At 49.5% G+C, this 23,989-nt stretch overlaps 7 protein-coding genes across 11 annotated transcripts in view; 3 read left to right on the top strand and 4 right to left on the bottom strand.

Annotated features, from left to right (window-relative positions):
- LOC117893020 (probable serine/threonine-protein kinase DDB_G0267686) overlaps positions 1 to 4,356 on the top strand; it is a 31,125-nt gene extending 26,769 nt beyond the window's left edge. For all 3 annotated transcript variants that reach the window (XM_034799381.1, XM_034799389.1, XM_034799398.1), the window contains exon 3: positions 1,490 to 4,356. In XM_034799381.1, the coding sequence (XP_034655272.1) occupies positions 1,490 to 3,531 (2,042 nt within the window). In that variant the 3' untranslated portion in view covers positions 3,532 to 4,356. The remainder of the gene's footprint in view (positions 1 to 1,489) is intronic.
- Positions 4,357 to 9,055: 4,699 nt separating this feature from the next.
- LOC117903250 (mitochondrial import receptor subunit TOM70-like) lies at positions 9,056 to 10,750 on the top strand. The gene has a single exon (XM_034815153.1). The coding sequence runs from the start codon at positions 9,056 to 9,058 to the stop codon at positions 10,748 to 10,750; it is 1,695 nt and encodes a 564-aa protein (XP_034671044.1).
- A 680-nt stretch (positions 10,751 to 11,430) lies between these two features.
- LOC117891982 lies at positions 11,431 to 12,570 on the bottom strand. Of its 2 annotated transcripts, XM_034797868.1 has the most exons (5): positions 12,433 to 12,570; positions 12,315 to 12,376; positions 12,105 to 12,243; positions 11,910 to 12,028; positions 11,431 to 11,875 (listed from the first exon to the last, which is right to left on the bottom strand). In XM_034797868.1, exons 1-4 carry the CDS (start codon positions 12,465 to 12,467, stop codon positions 11,950 to 11,952), a joined length of 315 nt encoding a protein of 104 aa, XP_034653759.1. In that variant the 5' UTR covers positions 12,468 to 12,570; the 3' UTR covers positions 11,431 to 11,875; positions 11,910 to 11,949. The 2 variants fall into 2 exon arrangements, with proteins under 2 accessions (XP_034653759.1, XP_034653752.1); XM_034797861.1 differs by having other exon boundaries at positions 11,431 to 12,028.
- A 370-nt stretch (positions 12,571 to 12,940) lies between these two features.
- On the bottom strand, positions 12,941 to 15,446 carry LOC117891924 (coatomer subunit delta). Its single transcript, XM_034797759.1, has 8 exons — positions 15,270 to 15,446; positions 15,118 to 15,157; positions 14,785 to 15,008; positions 14,305 to 14,714; positions 14,035 to 14,229; positions 13,643 to 13,956; positions 13,465 to 13,576; positions 12,941 to 13,393 (listed from the first exon to the last, which is right to left on the bottom strand). Exons 1-8 carry the CDS (start codon positions 15,270 to 15,272, stop codon positions 13,099 to 13,101), a joined length of 1,593 nt encoding a protein of 530 aa, XP_034653650.1. The 5' UTR covers positions 15,273 to 15,446; the 3' UTR covers positions 12,941 to 13,098.
- A 1,408-nt stretch (positions 15,447 to 16,854) lies between these two features.
- On the bottom strand, positions 16,855 to 20,570 carry LOC117891881. 2 transcript variants are annotated; one of them, XM_034797671.1, is made up of 6 exons: positions 20,452 to 20,570; positions 18,873 to 20,397; positions 18,467 to 18,820; positions 17,718 to 18,411; positions 17,388 to 17,645; positions 16,855 to 17,330 (listed from the first exon to the last, which is right to left on the bottom strand). In XM_034797671.1, the coding sequence occupies exons 1-6, from the start codon at positions 20,497 to 20,499 to the stop codon at positions 17,036 to 17,038; spliced, it is 3,174 nt and encodes a 1,057-aa protein (XP_034653562.1). In that variant the 5' UTR covers positions 20,500 to 20,570; the 3' UTR covers positions 16,855 to 17,035. The 2 variants fall into 2 exon arrangements, with proteins under 2 accessions (XP_034653562.1, XP_034653551.1); XM_034797660.1 differs by having other exon boundaries at positions 18,873 to 20,550.
- A 127-nt stretch (positions 20,571 to 20,697) lies between these two features.
- On the top strand, positions 20,698 to 21,605 carry LOC117891963 (mediator of RNA polymerase II transcription subunit 18). Its single transcript, XM_034797838.1, has 3 exons — positions 20,698 to 20,896; positions 20,958 to 21,244; positions 21,303 to 21,605. Exons 1-3 carry the CDS (start codon positions 20,772 to 20,774, stop codon positions 21,542 to 21,544), a joined length of 654 nt encoding a protein of 217 aa, XP_034653729.1. The 5' UTR covers positions 20,698 to 20,771; the 3' UTR covers positions 21,545 to 21,605.
- LOC117891918 (peroxisomal targeting signal 1 receptor) lies at positions 21,576 to 23,633 on the bottom strand. The gene has a single exon (XM_034797745.1). It carries the CDS (start codon positions 23,452 to 23,454, stop codon positions 21,787 to 21,789), a length of 1,668 nt encoding a protein of 555 aa, XP_034653636.1. The 5' UTR covers positions 23,455 to 23,633; the 3' UTR covers positions 21,576 to 21,786.
- Between the last annotated feature and the right edge of the window lie 356 nt (positions 23,634 to 23,989).

The following is a 23,989-nucleotide window of genomic DNA, read 5'->3' as shown; positions in this document are numbered from 1 at the left end:
GTCGCCATATGATTTATCTATGCGCGCATTGAAAGTCAATTGGTGGCTCCCCACCGCACCCCACCATCTCTCCTCCATCTGCTCATCTAGCAGCTATTTACTCGTGTCGGCATTACTTCCCTTAACGTCTGATGAAAGATGACACAAGCAGCTCGTGTGTGCACATACAATATAAATATTAAGGAAATGCTCGTGAGCGCTTTTCACTCTCTACTTTATAAGTGTACAAGGAAGCGGCGCATTGAGGCTGACGACTGTCGACTGGCGACTAATGAAGTGCAGGAAATGCGTTCGTTGCGAGTGCCATGCAAAATGTTAGATAAGACTGTTTTTAGGGGACGTTAGAGACGTCATTGAGAGTTGTCTGGCGGCGTGACACTTGTTGACACATTTCCAATGGGATCAAATATTGAAATTAAGTTTATGCATTATTTGATTTATTGTAGAGAACCCCACTTATCCCTCAGCATCATTATCGCAGCCCCCACCCAACCCCTTTCAAATGCCTCCACCCAACAACCAGAAGCCACTTATCGCTCTGACAACAGGTCAAGCCAGCTTCCCGGCCAGCGTCGACGCGTGTGACCAGCCCCCCGCCACACCAAAAATATCTGTCGCTTGGCAACAGCACTCCACGCCAACCCCCACCCCACCCCCAGGCAGCAGTCGATGCCAGTCCGCCCAATAAAACCACCTGACCCCACAACAACACACACCGTAGCCCCTCCTCGCGGAGCGAGCGAGCAACAGCTCGTATGTTGGCTTAATGGGAATGCTGGAAAGATGATGAGCCAAACGCGGAAGCCGACGCGACACAGCGTCTCGTAGAACGACGTAGAACGTCGCAGAAGGAGGAGAGGCAGGTGGAGACAGATCAGCAAAATGTGTTTAATTGTTGTAATTCCCACAGCAACACAAACACAAACACAGCCCAGCCCTGTCCCGCAAGCTGAAAACTTGAATTAAGAACTAAGACAATAAGATGACAGAGCCTCCGGCCTCCGTGTCGCACATGCCACAATTTTCAGTCGTGCGTAACCGTAAGCTCCCCCTTCCCCGTGCCCTACCCCTACCCTAAATCAAAAATCCACACACGCGAAAACAAAAAGGGAAACGAAATGAAAACGAAAAGAGAAAGAGATAGAAATAGAGACAGAGTGCGAGGAGAGCGAAACAAAAGAAGCACGTGGCGACGGTAGATGTTGATAAGCCTCTCCCCACCTCTCCCCCTCCTAGCCGCCAGCCAAGCACCACGCACGAAAGCGATGCGATAGAAGCTCGTGTTTGGGTTCGTGATCGTGTTCGTGATCGTGTTAGCGAGTGTTCGGGCCACTGTCTGTGCGTGTGGGAGGGAGAGAGACCCATGCATAGGGTGTGTGTGAGTGGGTGTTGGTGTTGCTTTTACCCCTCATTACCTCTACCCCCCCTTACCATTTTTGTATTTGAATTGATTTTGATCTGGAATTTTGCATATCGTTTTTCGTTGCAGACAAATTCCTGGGCCAGCACAATCCGGCCCACCGCAACAGCACCAGCAGCGAGACGACCAGCGAGGATATCTGCTCCAGTCGGGAGCAGATCCACAAGCCCAAGGGTGCCCACAACAATGCCTCGAATGGGGGCAGCAACGGCAGCAAGACACACTCGAAGCGACAGCAAAAGGGCAGAAACTCTGGACAGCAGCAGCAGCAGCAGCAGCAGGAACAGAGTGGCCAGAGCAAGGCAGCAGCAGGTGTAGCAGGTGCAGTGGGATTCAACAAGGCCAAGCAGCAGGCAAGTGCTGGCAAGTGGCGTCAGCAGCAGTCGCAGCAGCAGCCATCGCAACAGTTGCAGCAGCAGCAGCAGAAGCGCGGCAACAACAAGAAGCAGCAGCAGCAGCAGCAGGGCAACAACAAGTGGTGCAACAGCAACAACAGCAGCAACGGTGCAAACAACACTGCTGCTGGCAGGAACGTAAACATGAGCAAACCGAATGGCAGCAGCAATCGCAATGTGGCCAAGCACCTGGCCAACTCCTGTGGCAGCAGCAGCTTCTCGTCCTCATCGTCAGCCTTAAGCTCCTCGGCTGGCAGCTCGCCCAACAGTTCGCCCTATGCAAATGGCAACCGGAAGCGTGCAGGTGCTGCCGGCAACGATCAGTGGCGCCACTACAACAACAACAACAACAACAACAACAAGAGCAGCAACAACAAAAACTTGCTGCAGCAGGGAGAGATGAATGTGAACTTTCTGGTGCCGCCGCTGCGGCAGCGCGAACAGCTGAAAATGGACGACCAGGAGGTAATTGAGCGCCTGCGCCCCCACCTGATCGACCAGCACCTGCTGCGTGTGTACGGCTTCCCCGTGGAGAGTGTGGTGCACGAGGGCGCCATTGAGATCTTCAAGTGTATGCCGAACATGAACATGGCCGCCGCACGCTTGATGTCCTTGACGCTGGAGCGTGAGCGGGAGCGGGAAATGCAGTACCGCGAGCTGGCGCCTCCGCCCGTTATCAACTACGATGACGGCCTGCCGACGGAGGAGTCACAAGCAGCAGCAGAAGCAGCAGCCAGCAAATGCTTCACCGTCTCCACAGACTCTGGCAACAGTTCGCCGAGCTCCCTGGACTCCGAGTCCGGGGAGTGGAGTGGCAGCGAGTGCGGTGAGTCGTCGTCGGCTGGAGCCTGCCGGCCGGAGATGAAGTACTATCAGTACGCGAACAGCTTCCACGCCCATGTGGATCGCAGCCTGTCCAAGCCGTGTGCCCGCTGCAAGCGCCACTTTCTCGTGGATGAGCTGACCGGCGAGTATCTGACGCGCGAGGAGTGCGTCTACCACGAGGGCAAGTACAATCGCTTCTACGACGGCACCTACGTCGGCCGCTGGACCTGCTGCAATGCCACCGACGAGGCAGCCGAGGGCTGCGTCCAGGGCGAGCTGCATGTGTGGACGGGCTCTGCGGTGGGCGTCAATGGACCCTACTACGACTTCGTGCGCACCCAACCGGCCCCGGGTGGCTGCCACTTTGGGCACACACCATCGGTGTACGCCCTCGACTGCGAGATGAGCTACACGGGCCGTGGCCTCGATGTGACCAAGGTGTCGCTGGTGGCCCTCAACGGGCAGCTGGTGTACGAGCACTTTGTGCGCCCCGACTGCGACATCATCGACTACAACACGCGCTACTCCGGCATCACGGAGAAGGATCTCCGCTCGGGCAATGTCAAGACCCTCGCCGAGGTGCAACGCGACCTGATGCAGCTGATCAGCGCGGACACAATACTGATCGGCCATGCTCTGGACAACGATCTGCGCGCCCTGCGCATTGTCCATCATACGCTGATCGATACCTCGATCACGTTTCCCCATGGCAGCGGATTCCCCTTCCGCCGCGCCCTGCGCCTGCTCACCAAGTACCATCTGCACCGGGAGATCCAGTGCGGAGATGGGACGACGGGACACAGCAGCTTCGAGGACTCGCGCGCCTGCATGGATCTCATGCTGTGGCGCGTGCGCCGTGAGCTGGATCCCACATGGCGCTGGCAGGGCTAGGATCGGAGCAGATCGGAGATCGAAGATCGAAGATCGAACACCATCGAATGCACACAGCATGGGGTCGTGTGCATAGTTGGGCGGGTTACTCTAGTTACACGTAGTTATTATAATATTGGGATGGGTCTCTGGTGGTGGGTCCACTTGGGGGACGGGGGACGGGGACCCACCGCCCAGTCGATAGCCCCTAGATGTATTTTGTATTCAAATCTCAGAAGTGTTAGCGAGGAGCGGCTAACGCATTGCCGATGAAATGGTTCACAAATCAAACTAAAATAATGACAAAATCGTTAACGAAACAAATAATTAGCAACAAGAAAAAAAGCACACAAGAAGAAAAAATAAATATATATTTATATATAGATATTTCGTAGGCGTAACTTTAATCTACATGCTACACACATATGTTTATATTCAGATAAACATATTGTTTTTTTTTTTATTTAATTAATTTTTTTTTCGAACCACAAGAAAATGTACTGAAGTTATAGCTGTGATGTTTTTTTCACTTTCTCACATATTTACACGACAAAAAAGAAACAAAACAAAAACAAATGCAAATGCAAAAAAAAGCTACAAAAAAATAAACAAGAAAATACAAAAAGATATATATTCATTCATATACACAAATGTATATATATTTTTTAGAGCGGAAGGGTAATTCGAAATGCCTTTCATATTTTTTCGACACCAACCACAACAAATCACTCCATTTATCACGATTTACTTTTAGTTTCGTTTTTTTTTTTTCATTATTATTTTTTTTATATTTTTTTTATTTGACAAAAGTACGAATGAAGCATCTCATATATAAAACAAGAAAAACAAAAAGAAGCGACGGAAGGAAAGTTGAAAACTTTCGAAAATTTAACTACTTTATACACAAGGCATAAATGTAAGTTAGGTTCTGCCCCTCCCCTTCACACACACACACACACACACTAAGCTTAGCTCTTTAATTTAGTTATTTTTTGTTCCATTTTGATTTAATATTTTTTGTTGCTTATCAAGGATTAACTATAAATATTTATTTAAAGATATCGCCCACACACACACACACACACACACACATACAGAAAACTGTTCATGGAAGATGATTTTTCACATTGAACTTCGAACTACTCCATTTTAGGCTTAAGAGTCCCCTGCCCCTACCCAAGTTACTTTCACTCCAAATCCAAATCCAAATATATTTACGTATCTATGACAATGAGCGACTGCTCCAGTTTGCCAGTGGGTGGAGCGGAGTGGCACACGAGGAATGGAATTCCTAATTCGATTCGACAATTGATGTTCCTAGTAGTGGAAAGCGCACACGCACACACAAGCCACACACACGCACAGAATGCAAACAGTTTTATTTTTGAGTGCATTTTTACATGCATAATAACTATTGAAATAAAATTACAAAATGAAAATGAAAATGAAAAGATATAGGACAAAAGGCCATGGAAATGGAAAAGATACAAATGCGACTGCACTCTGCACGAAAGAAAAAGCAAAGAAAAGCAAACAAATTGAGCGATTTAACGATGAACCCACACCACAATAAAAGAAACATTGATTTGTTTAAAACTAAATGTCACTTGAAAAGCAATTCTTGTTCTTATTAAGCAATGGGCTGGGGTGGGGCATCATTTCTTTCAGAGTCTATTCTGGAGTGGAGTTCCTCACTGATGAATCATTTGTTATTCACTATGTAAACGGAGTGGAGTAATCCCATAGCTGAAACTATTTATTTACCTTCGAGCAGCAGCAGCAGGTGGGTTTTACTGTGTGCTATGTATTTGAGTGTATTCTGTTTACATGTTACCGCTTGTCACCTTAGTCAAACGATCAAGATCAAACCGCAGCAGCAGCCAGCAGCCATATGTCTCTTGGCCCTGCAATCGGAGGCCAATGCATTGCAGACGCAAACCGACTGTCAGTGGGGGTGTGGGGGCTCTGGCACAGCTTCAGAATTCGATGCGATGTTCTGGCAGCTTGCGGAAGCAGCTCAGGAGGGGCATTGGTGTGTGTATGAACAGCCGAGGGCATATTTGTGTACCACTATTTGCCCAACTAAGTAAGCAGAAAGTGCTGAAGCCAGAGCCACAGGCAGGCAGGCATCTGCGTCGCAGAAACTATCTGAGCTTACATCGTGATGCTGGCTGCGGCAACAGCTGCTACGGTGCGAGCATCTGATTGCCCAGATTGTCGGGGGCAAAGGTTATCGCTGTGCTTCTGACGTCAATTTTGCCTGTCTTTAGGCAACACAGTCAGCCGGCAAACAGGCCAACTCGTGTGTGTGAATGAGTGAATGAATGATGGTGGTGGGGCGGTCGTGTGTCTTCGAGCAGTGAAAGTAGAAAGTGATTCAAGAGGTGGCAGCATGTTAATGGTTGATAGCTGATCCCATACCGATGATGATGCTGATGACGAAATCCGAAATGTGTTGGCATACAGAGAGCTAATCAGATTGCAGATCGCTGATCGCAGATCGCAGATCTTTCCTCTGGCCACAAAGTTCGATTGATGCTGTCTGAATTGCATTACAGCATTGTGCTCGATTTTTAATCGATTTAATTTCTTTGCTTTGGCAGTGGCAGCTGATGGGCAGGGGGTAGGGGGCTGCATTGCTTTTGTGGTTGATCCCAACCGAATCGATCCGATGCGAGCCGACTATCATTTGACGGATGAAGGCGATCGACTAAATATAAATTGAATGTTCGTGTTTGGCACATTTGTGCGAGAAATCGCATCAATTGTTTTAATTGTCTGTTATATAGACAAACTTTGTGATGTGTTAGAGATGCTATGTAAGTATGTACATATGTATGTATGTACATTGTTATATACTTGGTGAGAACCGCTTCTGCTGGTGGCTGTTACTGCTGGTGTGTGTGTGCGGCGCACGAAATACGAACGAAATCTATAACAAAACAAAACATTTGCCAGCAGCCACAGGTACTACATAGGTTCTATTATGCAATCTGTTGGTAGACTCAATGGGGAAACGATAAAGATAACACTTGGACTCTACCTTTTGGCCAGACAATCGGTCTCCTCTCAATAATCGCATGCAAAAGCTGATGGCAGATTACAGCTGGAGAGATACAAACATGCATGGACATGAAAGTACAAACATGTGTACATAGCACATACATACATAAATGGCCAACTTGAGTAACCGATTTCGAAGCCCGCATTCATCTGATCCCATGCCATCCCATCCCATCCCACACACAAGCCTTGGGATATCCCACCAAACAGATGTACAAATTTGCGGCAATGAGCCAATGAACCAACCAACCATGTGGTTCAATGAATAGCAGCCAGTTAGTCCCATGATTCATCGATATATTTATGCAGATTCAACTGGTGTAATAATCCCAATAAATTGTCGAAATTAACCAAAAAAGGCGAAACAACCGAAACCAAGTCGAGAGTCCAAGTCTCCGTCTCCGATGATTCACTCATGTCAGCATTTTTCGTAAGACGTCAAATGCGGCGTCACAAATATATATTTACACTTATGCAAACAATTATTTCTTTGGCGTCACCTGCTAACCCCCGTAAGCGTCACCCTCCCCGATCACGTTCACGTAGCAAGGCACGTAACGGCTGACGTCCTGGCGATCTATTATAGAGCTAAACATAAGCCCGGAGAGGACATGGAGTGTAGAGACTCGAAAGTGTTACCTAATTGTCTGTCCATGGAGAATGTACCCCCCAATCATGCACGCGACAAAGTGACTCTTCATTGGTCGATCAGTTCTGTCACGATTAGTAGTCGCCACATCGAAGACCAATGCCCCGATGACCGTTGGAAGCGCATGGAAGTATAACAGAGCCTATATATAGATGCATACAACGAAATGTTCGCAAATGTCGTCATTTCATTTGGAGACATCACAGCATAAGGCGATGACGTGATGGCGAGCTGCTGGCACACACAACTTGACCAACAAGAATTTGGTTGGGGTGGCTCGGGCTCGGGCTCGGGCTCCCCATGACATAATTACCCCAAAACGGAGCTTTACATATGTATGCATGTCGGAGCGGAGTGTACGGAGGTAAGATGATACCCCCACCCACCCCATATTTGGAAATGTGTCGGGGAAGCTGTAAATTGCTTTCCATTTCCGTTGCCAGACGCATTTGGTGGCAAGTTGAATTGAAGTGCAATTGTTCGGACGTGTCAGTGGAATTGCAATTGAAAATACGAATGCGAATTGTCTTGGCAGTGAAAATGCCAATGCAAATGAGGATCTGTTGGCGTTCATCGATTGCCATCGAGTATGTCAATACGTTTAATTGGATGCATAAAAGTCTGTCTCTGTCTCTGGCAGGAACAAAAGAGTGTTCGGGATGGGCGGATTATCTGCATTCACAAATCGCACAAAATGCAGCCAAAAATGAGAGAAATTTGTGCTTTGGAATTTGGAATTTCTTTTCGGATGCGCTTCGAGCATCATGAATCATCGCTGCAGCGCTCTTTTACTGCTGCTCTCTTTCTTCTCTCTCTCTGTTTCTCACTTTCGCCATGCACTCGTAGTGTGATTGAGGAAAGAAAGGGAAAGGCCATTGGATCCAGTTCCGTTAGAGTACTCTCAAACTCTCTCTCTCTCTCTCTCTCTCTTTAGCTTTTGATACCATTGCCTTAGGAGGGTGAGTTTGCTTTTATTGAGTTACATCTTCAGAGAGAGCGCGCGACAGCGAGAGAGGAGAGCGGCAGAGTGCACTGCACAGCATGGCAGAGCAGAGCCCTAGCAGATCGATTAGCTGAACGGTTAATTCAAGTTGAAGGCCTTTGGCGAGTCATCCGCCACACATACATACCGTATGGCTAAACAAACGCACCTTGGCGGCCAATTTCATTTGAGTTTTATTCATTTTGTTGTTTCAGGCCTGTGTACGCGTATATTTACCTTGCATGGTCGCAGCTTTTCGTCGGCACGACACCCACAGTGCCAGAAGCAGAGGCACAGGCAGAGGCAGAGACATGGGCAGCGCTACGCCGCTTTGATACTGAGACAGAAGACAGTGTCTCCAATCTGATCTGCTCTGCTCTGCTGTGCCTCCATCCTACACGTGGGTCGACAGTGCCCCTGATGGCGGTTGGTGAAAGTTCAAGGCTGTTTCTCATTTGCTTTGCAACAAGTAAACATTGAGAAGCAATCATGATTGTGTGTGTGTTTTCCATGCAGCAGATGATAAGAAAAATGCTGGAGTAGGATGCTCCCTGGCAGCGCGAAGGATAATCATGATGAATATTTAGCAATCCAAGCAACCAAATGAAACTCCCCAAACTGAAGTTTCACACTATTCGCATCAGCCTATCATTGAGTTTCAACTTCAGCCACAGCCTGTGCACGACTCTAGGCTCCAGCTGTATATTTCGTATTCCTGACTTAGTCCTCGTACTGTACAAAATTAACTAGAAACTACTAGCTATATTTTACAAAATTTCACAAAAGAAAAAAAAAAGAAACTTTTGATACTAACTGCGAATTTCGCTAATTCGGTAAATTCGAGTTCGAAAATGGCGATGATTCTGCAGCGCCTGTCGTCGGTGAAGCTGGAGAAGTGGCAGATCGGCGTTATCTGCGGCGCACCATTCGTCATTGGGCTGGGATCGATTGCGGCCAAGAAGATATTCAGCGGCAAGGAGAAGGGTAAGATGATTGACTCCCTCACGCCCACCCAGAAGCTGGTCCTGTCCAAGGAGGCCGTCGCGCACAAGGAAGAGGGCAACAACTTCTATCGCAACGAGAAGTTCCAGGAGGCGGTGCAGTGCTATGACAAGGCACTCGAGAAGTGCCCAAAGGACCAGCTCATCGATATGGCAATGCTGCTGCACAATCGTGCGGCCGCCTTCGAGATGCTGCAGCAGTGGGACAAGGTTCTGCAGGACTCCAACGAATCTTTGAAGTACAGTCCCCGCTACTTCAAGGCCTACATCCGTCGTGCCCGTGCCCACGAGGCCCTGGGCAACATGAAGGCGAGCCTGGACGACATCACGGCTTGCTGCATCCTCGAAATGTTCCAGAACAATCACAGCATCGTGTTTGCCGACCGCATCCTCAAGCTGACTGCACACGCAGATGCCGCTGCCGAAATAGCCAACCGGCCACCGATTGTGCCCTCGCTGTTCGCCGTCAACAGCTACATGCGTTCGTTCATCAACGATCCCATACAGACCATCAGCGTGCCGTTGCGCTCCTTGTCCCAGACACCCAAAGGCTTTGTGCGCGCCCAGCGGGCACTGCGCGAACGGAACTTTGCAGACATTATCCAAGGCTGCAAGGAGGAGATTGAGTCCCTCGAGGGGGTTCGCTACCGGCCGGAGGCCCTGCTAATGCTCGGCACATTCCATCTGCTGTCCAACGCTTTTGCGGAAAGCAAGCGCGAGTTTGAGGCCATCATCGCCAATGCCAGCACTGATGCCAAACTCCGCGCGTATGCCCATATACGTCGTGCCACCGTCCACAGCCACCTGAACGATAAGGCGGCTGCCGAGGCCGACTTTGACGCTGCCAAGCAGTTGCAGCCCAAGAACCCGGACGTGTACTTTCAGCGTGCTCTAGTCCTGATGCCTCACGAGCACTCTGATGCGGCGCTCGCACTGTACGAGAAGGCGGTGGCCCTCGCACCCCATCACGCCTTGGCAGTCGTCAAGAAGTGCTACGTCGAATATCGTGCCACCCTCATCGCTACGGACAACAGCAACGAGCAGCGCAATGAGGACGTGTTGCGCCGCTTTGTGGAGGCCATCGAGAAGTTTCCCGATTGCGTTGAAAGCTACAGTTTGATGGCCCAGGTGCTGGCCGATCAGCAGGACTTTGCCAAGGCCAACGAATACTACGAAATGGCTCTCGAGCTGGAGCCCTGCAACCCGTCGGTGATTGTCGAGCATGCGCTCATGGTGATGCAATGGCGTGGGGACAAAGAGATGGCGGCAGAGATGCTAAACCGGGCCATTGTGGTCGACCGCCAGTGCCAGCAGGCGTACGAGACTCTAGGCACCATCGAGGTGCAGCGCGCGCGCCTCCACCCAGCTGTTGTGCAGTTCAACAAGGCCATCGATTGCTGCAAGAGCTACGAGGAGCTAGTGCATGCCTTTGCCCTACGCAATGCGGCCCAGGCTCAGATCAATGTCACCAACAAGCTGGACATCGACATCGAGGGCATGACCGAGCTGGTCCAACAGCGGCGCCCGCAGCCAGCCACCCTATAGGGTGGTGGCTTGCCTTCGCCTTCAACTATTCTTCTCTAGTTAGTTTATATACAGTTTCTGTTAAATCATTATATTTTCATTTAAAAATGTCATTTCGGTGTTTGTGAGACATATTTGAAGATGCATTTCATTGCATCAACGCACCCGAACCCGTTTATGGAACCAGCAAAACTCCTCCCCCACCCAGCTACCTGCTGGCGGTGCCATGTGGGACCAGTCGCTGGCTAGGGAAGATTTTCGGCGGCTTTCGTGTCAAACAATTTGTGTGTGCATCAGAGGGGCGGGCGCCACATGCTGTCATACTACTTTCAAAATACATTTTATGAAAATAAAATAAACCAATGCCCGTGGGCTGTTGGAATTTACGGCAATTTGTCTGTTGGCACTGCAAGCTTGTGGCTTACTGTTTGCCCGTTGCCTGTTGCCCGTTGCATGTTGTCTGTTGCATGACAACAATGTATCATATTTTTTGGTTCGTTCATTACATGACGTGGGCGGCTCTGCATTTCCTGACGCTCCCAACCCGGAAGAGGAAAGCGCAGCGCAGCGCATGATTGCTACTCATAAATGCGTACATGATTGAGTAATTATGGTGCTCAAGCTCAGCTCTTGCTTTGGACTGGCTTAACTGTTTAAGATTAAGTTGAGAATATTGTAAAATAAAATTTGAATTGTGACAATTTCCAATGGGAAGCGTAGTTTCATAGTTTTAATTGCTATTGCACCAGCAGGTAAATGTAAACAGTTGCCAAAAGTGGCAACCTTTCATACATGAATATTCATCATCTGATCGATTTTATATATGGATGTGTATGTGTATGTGTATAGGATTGTATGCGTACTGACTTTAAGGCTTAAGAGTGTAAAGTGCTTTAGATATATATACATATACATACATACACATGATGTGGGGTATTATTTTGCATCTACTCGTAACTTTAGTGCCTAATGCTACGCGAATTGTTAAACAAAACAAAAAAAAAAGAACTATAATGATAACAAGAATTAAGAAAATGAAGAGAGCCACAAACTGGCACTGAAACACTTTAACAAGCACGCTAGGCACGCAAGCGACTTTTCCTCCTGTGGCGAGTCCTGAGTCCCTAGTCCCATTCCGATGCGACTCCTGGTACGAGCGCACTTTTGGAAGACTTGAGTTGGCCTGAGTATGACGTGGGGCTGCAGCTCCGACCTCCGTGCTAATCGCTGGCCGGGGCAGCTGTGTGCTGCTTGTAAATGATGCCAGTTATCTCTCCATTCCTCTGGATGACGCATCGCCTGTGTAGCGGGGCGGGGGAGCATTCAGTCGGTTGTGGTGTGTGGCAGATGCAAGGGGGTCATTCTTAGCACTTACCTATTGCCGCTGTATAGGCAGATGGTCGGATGACGCGCCTCTGGTTGAGCCGAAACCGCACTTTTGGGCTCCAACGCCGCCACCTGATCAGATATGGCCATGCCGATGCCAGAGACATTCGGGTTGATATCGCCTTTGGCTGTAAGGCATTAATAGTTATCATTAGAGATATAACTATGTTTACATGTATGGGAGGAGATTTCTACTCACCGCCCAAACAGAGACCCTGACGATTGGCTAGCAGAGCGCCCACCGTATCCTGCTGTGTGACGCTGCAAGAAGAGGGTTAGTTTAGTTTTAGGTTATTAGTATTTTCCGGACGCCATACATATCACTCAAGACTTTCTCCAGTTGGGTCTCCATGGGATGGCTACACTATTTGACGGTTTTGTCGAAAAAAAAACAAAGCAAAAACCAAAACAATGATAATTAGAGATGTTAAGTAATGATAATTCTTCATATCGATAAGCAGGTGATTTTGAATTAACCTATCGATGCACAGGGTATCGGTATTTTTGTGCGATAGACGTAATTTGCAAAAAATACCAAAAACACACTAAAATATCTGTTGTGGGCGCCACTTTTGAGTCTATTCAAAATTGAATTCTTTTGTGTGGCTATTTATTGTTAATTCATTTTAATACGGATAAAAATACTCTTAGTCAAAACAAAACACTTTTCAATCGCCAATTACAACTAATTACCATTTGTTTATTATAATTTTGCCGTCTGCATGGGAAATAAAAGTGCAAAATGTTGCGGCGTTGCGTTTTGCTATTGTTGAATTTTGGGAATTACTCTGTTGGGTCGGTCGTGTCTTTGAGAAACCGATCTCCGCCAATTAAACATTTAAATATAATAAAAGTAATCTATAACATGTTGTGGAATCGAATTGAGTCGAACATTTCGCGCAAAAGTAGCTTCGAACAAAAACGTAGAATGGATTTCTAGGTGTATGCATTATGTACTATTACTCAGGCAGGCATGGCGGGACCTACACGATCTCGTACTTCTCCACAAACAATATGGACTCGCTTGAATACTTGACCGACGCCTCGCTGTCCACCTGGATGACATCCTGGGCAATGACGCCGGCATAGGTCGTCTTCGAGACGAATGACACTTGCAAGGGGAAGAAGTCACCCGGAATGGATGCGTTGCAGCTGAACTCCATCGAGCCCGACTTGTTGGCGGCATCGATTATGGGAATGTGCCACTGCAGCACATGCTTGCGTGCATCATAGTTATACGTGCCATCATATTCGGCCACCGTCGGCTGCACATTCATCCTGCAAAGGCAATTCGCAATCACAATTATAATCCACTTCACTCCACTCCACTCCAGAATGATGCTACTCACGGCAAGGGTATTATAATGGCCACATCCTGCAGCTCCAGATGCTGTGCCTCCAGTTCGTATTCAATGTTCACATCGCAGCCGCCCTCCCCGTTGTCCGAGGGCCAACAGTTGACTGTGAAAGCGAAACAGAGGCATGAATAAGAGCGAGATAGCGCGGTGGGGGCCACCAGCCACTTACTGGTTAATGGAATGGCCGTCTCATCCTGCGAGACAAAGCGCCATTTGAGGACACCAACGTCGGTGTTCATGGGGAATGGCTTCGCCAGATTCTTAAGCCCAATCATGCTGCGCGCCTTGAACAGCTCCTTGTCCACATTTGGATGCGTTTGCAGCTGCAGGCCCTGTGCGTGGCTGGGGGACAGCTTCAGCAAGATGCGTCCGCATGCCTCGTCCGTGATGCGAAGGGTCAACAGGCCGGAATTCTCAAACTGCTGCACGCCGCCATCGCGTCCCAGACGCACCACCAGCTTGTCTTCAATCTTAAGATGAACGCTGAAACGAGCGGAACAGAAGCAGGTTGAAGGGATGGATGTGTGTGGCTGGGTGTGTGTGTTTGGCACTGGCACATACCTTTCCTTGTGTATGTCAGCGGACATGGCTGCCTTGGCCGCTGCACTGGCATTAGTCGCTGATCCAGAGCCACTGGCAGCTGTTGCTGGCGCCAGATTGGCTATCTTCTCGCCCTCGCTCTTCAGTTGATCGACAAAGCTGTCGACATCCTTGGACTTGCCACCCAGCTTCAGTGCATTGCGCGATGATGGTTTTCTGAGGATGAAAGAGAAATGACAGGACCGTGACAGACAGGAATTACTTGACTGCAAGGAGCTGAGCTCCACTTACACTGCCGCCTTGCTGGAAATTGGTTTGCTGTCCAGCTCAATGGATGGCGCATGGGCGCTGCTAGAGACGCCACTCATGCCGCTGCTGCCGAAGCTGTCGGAACTGAAGCCACCGCTGCGACCACTGAAGCCGCCCATCGATGGACCGCCACGCTTGCTGGCCTCCATGCGCTGACGCTGCAGCTCCTTGGCCTTTTCGCGCATCTTCTGGCGTGCCTCACGCTCCTGGGTCTGGCGCACTGCCTGATAAACCTTCTCCTCGTGCGAGTCCATTTCCACAAAGGTCTTGATCTGGGCCAGATTGACGCTCTCCCTGTAGCCGAGGGCCACAATCTCATCGAAGGCAAAAATCAAATTAAAAGCATTCTCCACAATCTCCTTCTCGTCCAGCGAGTGGCTGTACTCTGGGATCTACAATAGTCAATCAATCATTTATAATTAATCATTTATCATCCCATCCTACGGGTCACATTCCACTCACCACTTTGGAGAAGAGACGCAGCGTTTCCAAGTCCTCCAGAATGTTGCTGGCCTTTGTGGTTATGAGGAGCATGTAGAGCTTCTCCATCGGCTGGTAGACATAGCGCACAGAGTCCGTTTCCACGTAGGTGTGCTGCTTGCCGGATGTCATCAGTTTGGGAAACGCAGCCAGCAGACCCTCGATGCGTGCCTTCGTCATCTCCACGAACTGACGTGACAGTATGACTGCAAGTGTGTGTGGCATTATATTGGTGTGTGTGTGTGTGTGTGTGTGAGCAGAGTATTCAATGCATTAAATGTATGTTAAATGTTTTATGTATGTTTCTGGACTTACCTTTGCCATTCTTTGTGCAGACTGCCGCAGCAATGAGTACCTGTGGGCAGGGAATTTCAGAAAGATTAGCAACGAAAATCGCCGACGTATACGTATTGGTCGGTAGTCGGTGTGCGTGCGTGTCTGTGTGTTTGTTCGTCCGTTTCGCTTACCATTTTCGTAGCGCAGCAGTTGAAACAGTCAGCCACAGAACAGAAGAATCTTCAAGTGCCTGGCTTTTGTCTGGCAGAGTAAACTACAATTAATTTGATTTACGAGACGATGAAAACAATTTGTTTTCAATCAATCCGCCGTGTAGCTGACGTGTTCGGGGGTCAGTGTGACCGCGCTATTATCGAATATACCGCCTGACACCCAAAAATATACCGAAATAAACCGTGCATATTCCGAGGAATAAACAAACTTAACCTACTTAGCCCAGGCATATTTAAATAAGACTACACCTTGACTAAATAACTTAAAGGAATGCCATTTGTTATTTTTTCTTGTAGATTCATCCTGTCTCTCCACATTTAAAACCAGACTTGCAATATTCGTAAGTGTTCCTTTAAATACCCACTGGTCGACCAGGGGTTAATCTCACTCTGTTCAGATGCTATTTTCCTGAATATTGATATTCGCTTTAATATTACGAGCAATCTAAAAGTCTCAGCACTGCACTAATACATTTATCGGCTTTATGAATCAATTGTTTACAAGATTGTCTAGTTTTCGGGGACTCCTTTTGTTGGTTTGTTTACAAAATTGTATTTTTCCAACAGGTTGAATATTGCTAATTAGCGACGTACACAAAGTTGGCAATATTTTTGTGCGATAAGCGAAACAATAAGCGGCAACATACCTTTATTTTCAAATAAGCAATATTATAGTTAATATCTGCCCTTTTTATACCCGGTACTCGAAGAGTAAATAGGGTATATTGTATTTGTGCGGATAACGGTTGTATGTAACGCACAGAAGGAAACGTTTCCGACCCCATAAAGTATATATATTCTTGATCAGCATCAATAGCCGAGTCGATTGAGCCATGTCTGTCTGTCCGTCTGTCCGTCCGTCCGTCTGTCCGTCTTGTTTGTCGGCTAGTTCTCAGAGACTATAAGAGCTAGAGTCACCAAATTTTGGCACCAGACTGCTGTATGCTCACACTGAAACCAGTGTAGTTCAAAAATGAGCCCCGCCCCCGCAAAAGGGCGAAAACCTCCCAAATCTACAATTTTGATGATAACAGAAAACTAAAAACGCCATTCCGTAGGGAATGACCATATCTATCAGATCACCAAATTGGGATCCGATTGGATCATTATTATAGCCACAATGATTACTGGTGATCTATGCGCGCTATTTTTCAAATTTTTCAATGTTATCACTTAATAAACATGTCTCTCTTAATAATATACATACATTTACATACTGTAGACAAAGACAAAGACTGCAGACAAAGATACTTCAGTTTATTGGCCTCTGCCCCTGACACGTCTCTGCCGCTGCCTCTGCCACGACTCTGCCCTGACTCTGCAGTGTGTTTCTAGGGGAGGGTGGCGAGCTAAAGGAGCGTGTTGGCGTGAGTAGTGTTGTTGATGTAGATGACAGATGAAGAAAAAATGTAAAATTTGACAAATAACCGCTAAGTTGCAGATGTAGTACTGAGTGCCGGGTATAAAAGTTGTGACGCGTAAGAAGCGTCTCACACGTCCCTTCTCGTTTCGAATGCTTTCTTGGAAATTTGAAACTCAATAATGGTACTTGAAATGTTCAATTTATTGCTCATTCCTCTCCTTGAGGGAGAGGAAACGCTTGCAACGCGTTTGTTTCAATTAATTAACAATTAACAAATATCTTAGCATGGTGTGTGAAGTATGTACATTGAAAACATGTATGTTCATCTATAGCTAGTCTCCTGCTAGTTTAGGTTTGAGAACTAATCCTCTAGGGTCAGTGTGGCGAGTGACGCTGTCGTTTGCTTTTCCTCTTGGTCCTTTTGCTTGGCATAGGCAGCACTCAAGAGGGTCATCACTTCCTTGTGCGGCACATTGGCCTGCTTGTACTTCTTGAAGTTGTCCTTAACGAACTTTGCAAATCCCTTGGCCTCGCCCGCCGGCTGTGACACAATATTCCCATGCTTGTCCTTCTTGTTCAGCAGCAGAGTGATTTTTCCCTGGCACTTACGACAGCGCAGATACTCAACCTTGCGAGATCTGGAGTGGGCGTTCGAGCTGCAAGAGCGGTTGGGGGTCAGACGGGAGAGCAAAAAGAACTTACAGAGAACTTACTCCAGGTTGCAGTTGACACATCTGTAGGTGTACTTGAAATCAATGCTGTAGCTGTGGCAGACCGTGATGGCGGGCAAATCTGGATACTTTTTGTTGGCACGCTGGGCCCAGTTCTTCCACACACGTCCGTGTCCACCCTCGCTGTTGAACACCCAGGTGGCGGCATGGCACAGCTCATGGATGAGCGTGCAGCGCAGTCTGTCGGCTGTCGTCAGCACCTTCACGCTGAGCTCGATCGTGCTGAGGCGTTGCGCGCTTCTAAAAGGAGAAGAAATTCAAAAACGATTTAGAGGCCGAGGCCGTGGCAGACTTTAGCTGCGTGCAACCAACTTTCTCTTGTTTAGGCAGCGTCCGGCCGTGTTGCGCAGCCGCTTCGACCAGGTGATGGGCACATCCAGCTCATTGTTGAACACATCCGCATTGAACATCTTGTAGAGGCGCTCGGCCAGCTGCTCCTTGTTTTTGGCGAAGTTCTCCCTGTAGAAGAGCGCTTCCTTGTCGCTGCACTCGCGTGGCACGGCACCTTCCAGCGATTTTAGGAAGCTAAATTTGCCATCGCTCCGCTTTGGTTGCTCCTTCAGTTGCCGGGCGCTCGCTTTGGCGCTGTCTTTGATCGCTTTGCCGCTGTCTTTGATCGCTTTGCCGCTGTCTTTGATCGCTGTCTTTGGCGCCAACAGCTTCAGAATCGGACTGGCCTCGGGCGTTGCATTTGTTTTCTTCACAATTCCCATATTCTTCTTGAGCTCCTGCAGCCGCTTGTGGACGGGCGTGCCCGGCAGATAGTCATCCTCCAGCTCGTCCAGCATATCCAATTCCTGGGCTCTGCTCACAATCGCAATTGCCTCTTTTTCGGTCTCGTAGCCAATGTTTGGCTTGAACAGACGTCGTCGTGTTGGCCCCTTGACTGTAGGCGTGGCTGGTTCGATCTCGGCGCTGGGTTCCATGGGCGTGGCAGGTAGCTTCGTTTTCGTAGCAGCGCGACAAGAACGAAGAATATCGTCAAGGCGTCGATGAGTTTTGGCAGCTGTTTGGAACAGTTTAAAGTCAGACAATGTCGAGCAGCGGCTGTGGGAACTTACATTGCGCATCCTCATCGGGGTCGCTTATCACCTCCACCTCATCCTTGCTCAAGTCCAAATACGTAATGTCGCCCCCATTGTTGTCGCCGGCAGCATCGCTGCTGCTTTCGGTGTCGCTGAAGGTTGCGTCCGCATCCTCGTCGTCGGAGGCATCTGTGCCGCTGTCCGTGTCGATCAGGGCACGCCAGCGATCCTCATCCACATGATTGGTGCGTGGCGTTGGCTGTGGCTTCCGCTGTGGCTTCCGCTGTGACTGTGGCGATGCGGCACGAGGACGCCTCTCCGTCTGAACGGCGCGCTGCGGCAAGCGAGTGGAGTTCAATGGCGTTTGATTGGAGTGCAGCGTTCGCTTAACTACACAAAATAGATTAGGATAGGATTAGTTGCAGCTAAGCCAAGCACTTACATTGACTGAAATCAGCGAGGAGACTCTCATTTGGCTGGTGGACACGCGGTGCCGGGCGGCGCTCCTTCTTTTTCTTGACTGTGGTGACGGCTGTGGGTACTTGAAAGTTCTTCGGCTTGAGGTGGGGCGTCTTGCCGCCGCTGCCACCGCTGGAACGCTTCAGGGTGCGTATAACATCGGGCGTTTGCCAGGCTTTGCCGTACAGCTGATTCAATAGATTCTCGGCCTGTGTGAGGAACTCCTCATCCTCGGAAGCGTCGTTCGTGGCTAGCATGGACTTTTGATGCTGCTCTTCTTGACGTTGCTGCTTCTGCTGCCTCTGTGGCTGTTCCTCATAAACTTCTTCGGCTGGCGGCAAGGATTGGGTGGCCTTTGGCGTTGGATACGGCTCATCCTCTTCCTCGTCCCCTGAGCTCGACTCGACGGCTGGTATGTGTATCTTGATGTTTATCTTGGCCGAGATATTGATGCTGCTCACTTGGATGGCCGCTGGCTCCTCGCAAGATGATGTGGAGGCTGAGCTCGAGCTCGAGCTCGGTCTCGGTCTCTGTCTCGGCGGCGTTGGGTCACCCTCGCTGCATGTTTCTGGTATCTCGATGGATACATCGGGTGTCGGTTCGTCTTCGTTGAGTGTCGAGTCGCGGGAGCAGAGAGTGTTGACCTCGGTGTCATCATCCGCCAGCCGCTTGCTGCTGCTCTCCACGCGCGCCGCATCCTCTGAGCTGAGCGTGTTTAGCTCTGTGTCGTCATCCGCCAGCCGCTTGCTGCTGGCCAGGCCGGCCAAGTCCGCAGAGCAGAAGGTGGCCAATTCTGTTTCGTTGTTTGCCAGCCGCTGGCTGCTGTCCATCGGTCTGGATGGCATCCAGTCCTCGTCGGTTGTGGCCATCGACTCTGTGTCGGCATCGGCCAGCCGTGATCGTCGCCGGGTGGAGGACAAGGGCGATGGTGTCATCGGAAACTCTTTGTCCCCCATCTCGCGACGTTCGTTTGAGACGTCGCGCAGAAATGCCTCAATGCGCTGCACCTGATCATTGGTCAAAATGGGAGCTGCAATGGGCTCCTGTTGTGGGTCAGTGCCCGACATGCGATCACTCACGGCCATGCTCTCGGGCGGTGGGGCCTCATCCTCGCTGGAGTCCGATATGGTAATGCAGGAGGCATCGCTGTCGTCGTCTCCTCCCTCCTCTGTCGTTGATGAGATGCAAATGGATATCTCCGGCTGGGGCTGCCTCTGCTCCATTGTCAAGTTGGTCACCTGCGTGGCCAGTGCCTCCACATCCACAGGTGTCTGACTGCGGCGGGGCTGTGTGCAGCCATCGCCGCTCAGCTGCAAAGCTTCCATATATTCCGAGCCTTCGATGTCGAGATGCGAGTCCTCGGCGTCATCTTTGAGTGTGTGGCTTTGGCCCATGTCGCTGCTGGAGTCGCTGCGTAGCAGGGGATTCTCACTCAATATTATTTCTTCAGGCGGTTTCGGCTCCGATTCCTTGGTGTCCTGCCCTGGCTGCCCTGGCGGTTGCTTTTTCTTATGGGAGGCTAGCGTTAGTTTGGCGAATTTCTTGTTGAAGGGCACATTTACTTTGCTGGGGTCAACCGTGCTGAATAACTTATACTTATGATCCGCCATTTTGTTGGCGTCGTTCGATTTAACTGTAATTTGCAGCAGAATATGCACAAAATGCAATCGCCAATTACGCCAAATACAAATACAAATCCAGTCCGCGTCTCTCTCAGCGTTGATTTTTCGCTATCGTGAATTTGTGGTATTTTCTATCGGTTAGAGTGATGCCAGATTAATTGAGACCGGAAAATACGATGCTATCCAACACTTGCGTGAAACAACCGAACAGCATTCAACTTGACTTTTAATTGCAATTGGTTTTAACTTAAATATTAGCTATGGCGCTTGTTTCGTCCGCCCGCGAGTCACTGTCACACGCCCTGAACAATCGCTTTCTACCCAATCTCGAGTACTTGCTGCAAGGATCCATCTTGGACTCGGCCGTCGAACATCTAATGCACCGGTAGGAGGCCCAAAAACTAAATTTAATGGAAATTCTATTGAAATATTTGCACTATTAACAGGCTGAAAGGTCTTTGCGATAATGTGGACACATCGCCGGAGACATTCCATGACCTGGAGGTGTGCATGAGTCTGCGGCAGCCCAACTCCAATCAGCCGCTTTTGCTTCGTGTGCGTCGCGCCTTGGGCCGGGATGCCCCCTTTCAGATGCGTTATCTCGGCCAGCCAGAGGTGGACCAGCGTCGCCCCACATTGGTGCGCAGTTGCATGGACTGTGCCTGCACCAGCAGCATTCTGGAGTTCCTCACCGAAATGGGATTTCGCTTGGAATTCGAATACATTGCCAAGGGTGAGTGGGGAGGAGGATGCAGCAAAAGAAAAAAGTGACACAAAATAACATTCCACAGGCTACATGTTCCGCAAGGGCCGCATGAAGATTACAGTCTCGAAACTCATCAAAATCATACCCGGCAAGCAGCAGGACATGGCCAATGAGCCGATATCCCAGAGCTACATTGTGGAACTGTCTGTGGTGGCGCCCACGGGCCAGGAGAATGTCGGCGAAGAGATGCGCGTATTTGCCGAACAACTAAAGCCGCTCGTGCAGCTCGAGAAGATCGACTACAAGCGTCTGGGTTCCATGCCCTAGGCCCAATTGTGGCATCCACAAATGTTAAATGTATCATTTAATATTTTATTTCTTTGAGAAACTTAATTAACTAGTCCATAGACAATAGACATCAAAAATAGAACTAACTCTCCGAGATGCCCGTGGAAATGCAAACGAAGATGCGACGCACATCCCGACATGCGACAGCTTTGGGGAGTACATGCAAAATATACACACACAAAAAAGAAGAGGAAACAATAGACTTTTAGTCCTCATATTCGTTAGTCCTGGAAGGCTTCGTTGAGTGCGGCCAAGTTGCGATCGCTGACATGACCCTGCAGGTCGCTGCGACCCATAAGGGAGATGACCATCTTGACGGTGCTCCAAATTGATTCGGACATTTGGTTCTGGCCACCGCTGGTCGCCTCCATGGCCGCATTGGGCAGCTCACGGGCGGCATTCGTGTGGGCCTGCATGGTGAGTGCCGTCAGTAGATGCTCCACCGCCTCCTTGTAGGCCTTGAGGTTCATGCAGCAGACACCGACATTGTAGCGGACGCGAATGAAGCCCGGCTGCAGCCGCAGGGCATGCTGATATGCCTCAACGGCCTCGACGGAACGCGAGCCGTTCGCCAGGCTGGCACCCAGACGATTCCAGGTCTTGGCATTCTGTGGATCCTTTTGGAGCGCGGCTTGATAGCAGTCAACGGCCTTGTCGAATTCCCCCGACAGATTGTAGAGCACGCCCAAGGCCTCCTGCACGTCGGCATCCACCTCGGCCGGATGGAGGCGAACCGCCTCCAGGTAGATCTGCTGCAGATCTCTCAGTTTGCTGGCTCCAATCAGGGAGGAGGCCAGCGAGGTGCCCTCGAATTGCAGCTCCGGATGGGCGGCTATCAAGTGCTGGTACTTGGGATTCGCCGCCAGCCAGTTGGACAGCATTTTCACAGCATTATTTTGCAATCCCTCGTTGGTGTAGCACACAGCCAGCGCCATGAGCACCTCCCGATTCTCGGGCTGTAGCTCCAGGGCACGTTTCAGTGCAGAAATGCTCTGTGGATCCATTTCATTTTCGGCCTGCGAGGTGCCCAGCAGCTGCCAGATCTCGGCGCGTTCTGGCTCCTTTTTGGCGGCCACCTCAAAGCAGAGAACAGCGCTGGGAATGTCACCTTTGGTGAGGTACTCTTTGCCCTTTTCGAATGCGTTCTCCAGCTCGGACATGGGATTTTCCTCGGCAAACTCGTACTCCTTGTAGGCATCGAGATTCTCGTTGTATTCCGAGAGCCAAGGGTGCTCGTTCTCCTCGGCCAGCTTCTGCCATTCGTCCTGCAAGCGCTGCCAGAACTTCTCATTGAAATTGGACGCCGTCTGCTCCTTCTGCTCGTTGCTGCGTTGGTAGTCGACGATCCAGTCCGCCACCGACTCCCCCTGTGCGGCCCTGGGCAGATTGTCTGTGATAATGGTCTCCATGGCAGAGTCAAAGAAGGGATCCTGCTGGGGCGGGCCTGTGATGGCCATGTGCGGCTGACGCGCCATAAAGTTCTGGCTGCTGATTAATGGCTCGTCGAAGAATTCCTGCGCCTGCATCATCTCCTGTTGCTGTGGGTGCATGTGAATCATCTTGTTGGGCAGTGCAGGGGCGAGGCCGCGAGCGAAATCCTGACTCCATTGATCGGCCTGATGCTGCTGCAGGTGCTGCTGAGGCGCTCCATTAATGTTTATGTCGCGCATCTCCTGCAGCAAGGTGTCCATTTGAAAGGATTGCGGAGGGGCAGCCACCTGGCCGAGAAACTCATTGATGAGCTGCTCATCGGGACGGGTGCCCCGCTCGAACTGCCTTTGAACAAAGCCTTCGTCTTTGTGCGCTACATCGCGGGTGAATTGGCCGCCCAGCTGCATCAGCGGATTGACTCCGCCGCAATCGCCTTCGACCAGTGGACGCAACGACATCTTGGAGCTTACTGGAGGATATCGGGGATGATGCTACGTAACTTTGAACAGCCCTCTTCTAAGATAAGAACCAAGGAGGAGGCCGGGGGCCGCTGCAAAAGCAAAAGTCCAAATGTCCACAAAAGATTGGAAAGGTAATCAAGCAGCAGGTGTCCGGAGTGTTTACCAATACTGACTACTGATACACTTTGCAGCACTGATCACAGTAATAACATATTTAGATGGTCACTAAATACAGACTTTCAAGTATCTACTATTATTAAGATTGGTAATTTGGATTTTTAGCTACTTGACTTTACTTTCATTACATGAAAATGTATATAATATGACTTTTGTGTTTGTTTCTGTTTATCTGGCAGCCTTGACAAGAATCTCTGACTTGTCTGGCATCTCTACATTTTGCGAATAATTGCGGCCGTGCCTGGATATTTTAATGATCACTAAATAAAGACTTTCAAGTATCTACTATATTAACATTGGTAATTTGGATGTTTAACCAGCCTTAACAGTTCTCTTTCATTACATGCAAATTTCT

The sequence above is a fragment of the Drosophila subobscura genome, chromosome A (assembly GCF_008121235.1).
Source record: "Drosophila subobscura isolate 14011-0131.10 chromosome A, UCBerk_Dsub_1.0, whole genome shotgun sequence".
Classification (NCBI taxonomy): domain Eukaryota; kingdom Metazoa; phylum Arthropoda; class Insecta; order Diptera; family Drosophilidae; genus Drosophila; species Drosophila subobscura.
Note: the sequence above shows the minus strand (reverse complement) of the source record. Positions and strands in the feature narration are given on the sequence as shown.

Bases quoted from the DNA above. Each gene is read 5' to 3' on its own strand.
- LOC117903250 (XM_034815153.1), top strand. From the start codon at position 9,056: ATGGCGATGATTCTGCAGCGCCTGTCGTCGGTGAAGCTGGAGAAGTGG.
- LOC117891982 (XM_034797861.1), bottom strand. From the start codon at position 12,467: ATGGAGACCCAACTGGAGAAAGTCTTGAGTGATAT. The intron at 12,244-12,314 runs GTGAGTAGAAAT...AATGCCTTACAG, and splicing joins TCAGGGTCTCTGTTTGGGCG to CCAAAGGCGATATCAACCCG. The intron at 12,029-12,104 runs GTAAGTGCTAAG...CCCGCTACACAG, and splicing joins TGCCTATACAGCGGCAATAG to GCGATGCGTCATCCAGAGGA.
- LOC117891924 (XM_034797759.1), bottom strand. The intron at 15,009-15,117 runs GTAAGTCCAGAA...ACACACTTGCAG, and splicing joins CTGCACAAAGAATGGCAAAG to TCATACTGTCACGTCAGTTC. The intron at 13,394-13,464 runs GTGAGTAGCATC...TTGCCTTTGCAG, and splicing joins GCCATTATAATACCCTTGCC to GATGAATGTGCAGCCGACGG.
- LOC117891881 (XM_034797660.1), bottom strand. From the start codon at position 20,499: ATGGCGGATCATAAGTATAAGTTATTCAGCACGGTTGACCCCAGCAAA. The intron at 18,412-18,466 runs GTAAGTTCCCAC...TGTTCCAAACAG, and splicing joins CCCCGATGAGGATGCGCAAT to CTGCCAAAACTCATCGACGC. The intron at 17,646-17,717 runs GTTGGTTGCACG...TTCTCCTTTTAG, and splicing joins CGCTGCCTAAACAAGAGAAA to AAGCGCGCAACGCCTCAGCA.
- LOC117891963 (XM_034797838.1), top strand. From the start codon at position 20,772: ATGGCGCTTGTTTCGTCCGCCCGCGAGTCACTGTCACACGCCCTGAAC. The intron at 20,897-20,957 runs GTAGGAGGCCCA...CACTATTAACAG, and splicing joins GTCGAACATCTAATGCACCG to GCTGAAAGGTCTTTGCGATA. The intron at 21,245-21,302 runs GTGAGTGGGGAG...AACATTCCACAG, and splicing joins ATTCGAATACATTGCCAAGG to GCTACATGTTCCGCAAGGGC.
- LOC117891918 (XM_034797745.1), bottom strand. From the start codon at position 23,454: ATGTCGTTGCGTCCACTGGTCGAAGGCGATTGCGGCGGAGTCAATCCG.